The 6823-nt window shown below is 42.7% G+C and overlaps 1 protein-coding gene across 1 annotated transcript; it reads right to left on the bottom strand.

Moving 5' to 3' along the window:
- Positions 1 to 1611, bottom strand: LOC143103015 (5-beta-cholestane-3-alpha,7-alpha-diol 12-alpha-hydroxylase-like). The gene has a single exon (XM_076266801.1). The coding sequence runs from the start codon at positions 1607 to 1609 to the stop codon at positions 74 to 76; it is 1536 nt and encodes a 511-aa protein (XP_076122916.1). The 5' UTR covers positions 1610 to 1611; the 3' UTR covers positions 1 to 73.
- Positions 1612 to 6823: the final 5212 nt, after the last annotated feature.

Here is a 6823-nt window from a genome sequence, read left to right as displayed (position 1 = left end):
ATCTTAAAAGAGACAAAATTAATATTATTGTGTTACAAGGTTTCTGACAACAACTGATTATAAGAAGCACAACTCAGAATTTCAGCCTGTATCTGAAGGGAATGTCTCGGGTGGGCTGCATTGATCCAAAGCCCCAGCGCCTTACATCAATATCAGGCATCTTCTCATCAGGGTCCTTCAGCTCAAAGTCAAAATATGAGAGCATGAGGAAGATAAACTGCTTCAGCTCATTGGTGGCAAAAAAGCGCCCTGGACACATGGTGACACCAGCTCCCCAGGGCATGGTGTAGTATTTCACCTTTCTGCCATTTTTGTAGAAGTCTGTCTTTCTCACACCATCTGAAGTAAGGAAACGGTCATATTTGAAAGTAGTTGGATCAGGGTGAACCTCTGGATCCATATGCACAGCAGTATAGGGGAAAAGAGCCACTCTGTCTCCCTCCCGGACGCTATACTCACAACCATCAGCCATCTTCAAGGCCATGTCTTGCAGTACGGCGCGGGTGAGGACAGGTGCAGCTGTTAAACGCAAGGTCTCCTCCACAGTACTGTCTAGGACCGGCGTCTTCAGGAGCATGTCCCTGGTCAGGTCAATGAGGGGTCCTCCACGCTTCACTTCCTGTCCTGTCTCCCGCAGTACCTGCTCCACCTCAGCTCGCACCGCCTTCATGGCTTCAGGATGCTTCATGAGAAAAAGGAGCAGCCAGAAGGCAGAGGGGCCAGTGTTTCCCTGTGACGCCCAAAGGAGCAGGAACATAAATCGGTCTTGCATGCTTTCTTCCATTCCACGTTCAGCTCTTACTTGCTGCTGGTCCAGGACCCAACCACTGATATTGTCTCTGGTACTCACTTTCTGTACTGACAGCATATTCCAGAATAGTCTCTTCAAACGTTCTGCCTCCAACTTCTCATTTGGGCCAAGGACGCCATATGCCAGATTAGGGAACAGTTGGTCATACTTACGGAACTCATAGAACAGTTCATCTGATTCAAGACGATCTGCCTCCTTGGCTTTCTCTAGCCCCTCTGGCTGTGTGGGTGTCTTATTACCAAACAATGCCAGATATCCAGCTCGAAAAACAATGTTATAACTGTATTGGAAAAGTCCATCATCCTGCCAGCCATTTTGATCGTCTCCTGAACCAAAACTGTGCAGCATGAGATTCTGAAGGTTGCTCATCATGGCCTGGGTCATCACAACTAGCCCGTCACCCATAAGATGCTTGTTGCTGTACATTTGAAGGAACTTGTGATCACCTTCAAGGGAATAATATCCAAAAACTCTTTGGACAAGATGTTTGGCAAACTTATTGAAATCCAGTTTGGCTCTGGCCTCCTTCACCACTGATCCAAATGACAAAGGGTCCATGATGAATGTGAAATAAAACCCACCAAGCAGCACTGTAAAGATATCTCCATGTTTTCCTTTCATGCGCTCTAAAAACTTTGCAGTATCTCTCCTGAATTCAAGAACATGTCCCAGCCATGGCAGAGGGCCTTTATCGAGGGGAGGCTCACCGGGACGATGTCGGCGGAAAGCTCCCAGGATGTATAATCCACCTAGAACAGAGAGTAGCAGAGCAAGCAAAACTGGCAGAATCAAGCCCATGGCTGTTCTCTTGCTTAGTCTCTGAGCTACACTGAACTCTTGTTATCCTTTGTGCAAACAGTAGACCATATGCTCCTCCCCTTTGGGAGATAAACTAGCCTGGGTGTTCCCATGCTGCCATGCGCGCGATTTGATTCACGCTGCTAAGGCAGCCTGGAGACAGGGGGTCAGGATTTGAAGGGTTAGCTTCAGCCACTTAGCATGGCATTTGGCCGCCGACATTTTTGAAAACATGGCGTTACATGGTTGCAACTTCCGGCACCAGTTTTTACATGCTGATTGGTAGATGACAGCTCATGCACGAGTTTTTAGTGTTGGGCACGAGCGTCCATGTTGGTTTGCATTTCTGGAAGACGACAAATAAAACAACTAACTACTTGGATTAAGCTACTGATACTTGACTTAATGCCTACATGGTGTAGGCTGTATTACCGGACTTTGTGGTAAATAAAAGAAAAATGTTAATGTTGTCATATTAGGCTATTATTTGCCGTAGCCTATATGCGGGGTACCAATTACCTTAAAGTAACTGACTGACCATACACTTTGGCAGATGCATAGCAATGACCTATATCCAATTATTAGCCTACTTATTGCGTTGTGTATGAAGACTATTTTAAAACGCACAGGCTGTAGTTCTGTAGAACGCAACGTCTGGATCATGTAACCTATGTCTCCCCACGTGTTTTAAAACGAAACAAATGTCAATGACTTATTTCGTTTGCTTTCTTGCAACATTGACATGATTAGGCTATGCATTTGATTTAAATGTTCAGGCTGCCAGTCGAGGAAAAAGCCAAATGTCCAACAACAGTTGCAGACTCTATGCCTGCTCGAACCACAATACCCGAGGGATGTGCGCTTCTATCGGAAGTTTAACTTGCATTGGCTTCATTCCGTCTGCCTGCAAATGTAGCCTAGGCTTAACAAGCTGCAAATTCACACTGGGTGCAGCAAAAATCCCAGCTATCCACACGTTTCATGTCTACTTAATTAATAGTCATTTTCGTTGGATAGCCTATTGCGTAATATGCCTCCAAATATAGTATTTAGGGATCATTATTTGTGAAGCCAAAAGTGACACAATATTGATTCGCATAGTTTATTATCACATATGAACATCACATTAAATAACCTAGGACTTCAGAGACAGGGCAAACTTTACCACCATTCCCAAAATGTTCCCAACCAATTAAATGAATTTGCGCTTATAACAAGGTGAAGCGGTTCCCGAACAACTTCTTTTCCTCTGAGGGAATGGCCAATCTTCATCAACGACATACCGTTGTACCTTACGTTGTCTTCGTCTGTAACGTGGAATCTAATAGGCTAATTCTAGCTGGTGCCGAAACGAACACCCATGAAACGCCATTTTCGTAAAGATGGCTGCGGTCAATTTCATACTTTTTTGGCTGAAGTAGTTAGCCTAGCATGGGCCATTGAAATGAATGGGAGCGGGACTTAGTCACTCTCTCCAGTTATATATAATACCTCCATGCGCTAGCCAGGCTAGAGATAAACACCAATGTTACAACAACATCAAGAGTGTCTGCACACTCGGTTCCGGTGACATGGCGCCAGCTTGAATTACGCTCCCTCACCAATCCCCGAAAAAAATTATAGATGCCCGGTTAAACACACCTAAAGTAAGAGATGATCTTTTGGAATAGTAACGTAAGTAATGAATCTCCGTTCAGCGGGTGCTCTCACTGAATTAAATGAACTTAAATTTAAGAAGAAAACTAAGAAGGGGAAAACAGTGGAAGACACCAAGAACATGGCGGAGAAACACGAGATTCAGTACTGTGATAAAAATAAATAAAGTTACTGAATAAAGTTAGTTTTAGATAGCGGGACTTCGTTTAGTTTAAGTAGCCTAACCAGAACTTTAAGTAGCATTGTGGAGATTTGTTGTAAAACTAGGCCTAGGCCTGAAAATATGGAAAAAGTCAAAACATCACCAGCAGCCCTGTTGGCGCTGATAAAAACATTTTAACCTACTGACTGGACCACTCATTCAGCAGGTGAATTCTGGTCTTATTGGCATTCTGGACATTGGCATAAGAGGGCGGTGCAGGCATGGGCGGATTATGAACTTTCGGGCCTCTGGGCCCAGATGTATTAAGGGCCCCCCACTTATTGTCGTATATGTGGGAGGGGGGGTTTGGGGGTCCTCCCCCAAAACATTTTTAATTGTTTTGATGTGATTTCCTGTATTCTGGTGCATTTTGGGGATGGCCAATACTAAATTCAATCAGATTCATAGCCTACATCCTGATTTGTTGATACTGAGGCAATGATTCCATGCAAAAGCTTGGGCTTCAGGGCCCCCTGACCCCTTGGGCCCCTGGGCCCAGTAGGCCCGTGCAGTAATCCATCCCTGGGTGCAGGCAGGGACACGACTACTTTTACTGGACCATCACACAACACGATCACAGAAACCCTGTTGTGAACCGACCCAGAGAGGGTTGAAGCGGAGCAATTGCTTGTATAGTTAAAAAAAAAACTCTTTCACCTTCGTATCTCTTACTTTGTTCTCATAGCATCCTCCACTCACCCATCACACGTGGAAACATGGCGTTGTTATCAGACCTGTAAAAGTTCTTCCACCAAGCATTCTCTTAATTTTGCCATAGCCTGCTAATCAAGGATATTTGACCGACAAGCCATGAATTATATGAGTTGACAGTGTCTGTTTTGTTTACACAGACAGATTTCACATCCATAAATATGGCTTGAGCAAATGCTTTGTTTTTGTCCACTGTTTAGTCCAATCTATTTCGACAATTCAACAATATAAACAGTGCTATAATAGTTTACGATAGGCCTACTTATAATTGTAGTTATTGTGTATAATAGCCTAATAACAACAAGAGCCTAGCAATAATAGCCTATCATGAAACATACAAATTAGTGGTAAAACAAGCAGAGCTTAAAAACAGGTCTCTTGTTTGTTTGTGATTTATTTGAGGGGTCAGTGGTTTAGTGTGTTTGGTTGGTGATTTCTTTTGTCAGATGTGTCTGTCCACTCTGGTAGCCTACAAATCTCCCTCACTTAATTTCACTGCAGCAACCCGGACTCATGGTGGCGCCATAATGCTTCTTCATGTAGGACTGCTTTGAGTGGACAGAGTGTTATGGTGACCTCTGGTGTTTCAAAGGGAGAGCGCCTGCTTGCCTGAAGTCACTTGCCTCAAGTCGCTTGACTGTCACTTTGAGTTTACACTTTGAAATACTCAGTCATAGCTTCCTGTCTTTTTATATCATTTTTGTTTATCTATGTCTTTCCATCACTTTATTCAATATTGACTTAAATAATTAGTAAAATAAGCAGTCAGATTATTATCAGTCACTATTCAAATCATATATTTGAAGATTTTTATAATTAAATGTTATCCTATTCCTGCCCGATATAGGATTTCAGTTGCTCAACAGTATTGGGTATTCTTAATCATGTTTTTCATTCCATGATGCACCAAATTTGACAGGTCTGGACTGCAGATAGGCCATTTTAGCACCTTTACTCCTCCTCTATGGAGAAACACTGTTTCATTTTGTGCAGAATTTATTTTGGCATTGTTTTCCTGAAAAATGTAAGGTCTTCCCTGGAAAAGGCATTGCCTAGATGGCAGTATATGTAGCTGAAAACCTGTATACATCATTCAGAATTGATTGTGCCTTGCCAGATGTGCATGTCATAGATGTTGGGTTTCAAACTGAGCACTAAAACAAGTTGGATAGATTGGATACTTGGATAAGCCCTCTCCTCTTTAGCCCAGATGAGTCCATGATTTCTAAAAAGAATTGCAAATTTTGATTGGTCTAACCACAGGACCTTTTCTCACTTTACCTCAGTCCATTTTAAACAAGCTCAGGCCCGGTGGCATTTCTGTATCATGTCTAAATACAATTGTGGCTGTTGCATGGTAAAGTTTACTAGCATTTCTGAATTGAGTATCCAACTGTGCTCATAAACTTTTTATCAGAGGTTTTCCTGAGCCCATACAATACTTTTCTTTACAGAAACAGGTTTTGATGCAGTGCCATCTAAGGTCCAAAAGACCACGGCCATCCAATATTGTTTTTCAGCTCTAGTCCTTGTTTGGACTTCTTTGGATTCCCTAAATATCTTAATTCTATTATGTACTGTAGATGATGAACTCCCCAAATACTTCACAATTTAATGTTAAAAAGCATTACAAATTGTTTCATAATTTTTCCACACAGGTTTACACAGAGTGATGAATACCCCTACATCTTTACTAAGAGACTCTGCCTCTCTGGGATGCTCTTTTTCATACCCAATCATGTTGCCAATTACCTTAATTAGTTGTGAAACATTCCTCCTTTTGTTTTCTTTATCACTGTTAATCACTGATCAGGCTACGTTCGTTATCATTGGTTTCTCCATTACTTTCCTTGCCACTGATACCTCTCTCCCATCACTTCACTCTAATTACTCCTTCATCATATAATATCCTGGCTCTCATCACTGATGAAATGTCCTGGCTCTCATCACTCTCATCTCATCTCATCTCATCTTTTCCTTATCTGCCCCAGCTCATCACTGGTTATCTTTCTCATCGGTCACCTCATCGCTTATCCCTCAGTGGTCCTCCTCCTCATCCCTTATCCCAACCCTTATCAGCCCTCTCACCCCCCTCATCGCTCTCTCCCACTCCCCTCACTGGAGTCCTGAGTCATCCCACTCCTTGGCCGAGGGCCCCCCCTGCTGACCAGCTGTTTATCCTGGACCTTAGAGCCAAAGCCAACTCCGGCCGGAGGGGAAAGCCTGTTTTCTTATCTGCGGAAACTATTTTGTTGAATAGTTTACCCTTTTTCTGTTGGCTTTGGCGCTCTGAACAGGAATCAATATCTTCAAAACCGTGTGAGGGGATCCTGTGATCTCTGTATTATGAACTATTAGGCAAACATCTTGAGCTGGTTTGTGTCATTTTAACAAGAAAGTCAACAATGGTGATTTTAATGAACTAGTGTCAGTTTAGGATATTTCCATACATTTGTATGGCATTCATTTGGTTGACAGAAACTGGAGTCCTAGCCTTAGTCACTGCTTAAAAGTGTTTGCCAAATAGAAACATAAGCATGTTATCAGATTGTTACTCAGACTCAAGACATGGTATTGTCATGGGCAGATAAAACCGGAGTTTTTGATTGACTGACAGACAAATAGAATAGATTTCAACACCCTGT

The sequence above is a fragment of the Alosa pseudoharengus genome, unplaced genomic scaffold (assembly GCF_046254945.1).
Source record: "Alosa pseudoharengus isolate Yale_2024_CS ecotype anadromous, Long Island Sound unplaced genomic scaffold, YU_APseudo_1.1 YU_APseudo_1.1_scf_4, whole genome shotgun sequence".
NCBI lineage: Eukaryota > Metazoa > Chordata > Actinopteri > Clupeiformes > Clupeidae > Alosa > Alosa pseudoharengus.
The sequence above is the reverse complement of the archived record's forward strand: the minus strand, read 5'-3'. Positions and strand labels throughout refer to the sequence as shown.

Coding starts and splice junctions, on each gene's coding strand:
- LOC143103015 (XM_076266801.1), bottom strand. CDS start 1,609: ATGGGCTTGATTCTGCCAGTTTTGCTTGCTCTGCTACTCTCTGTTCTA.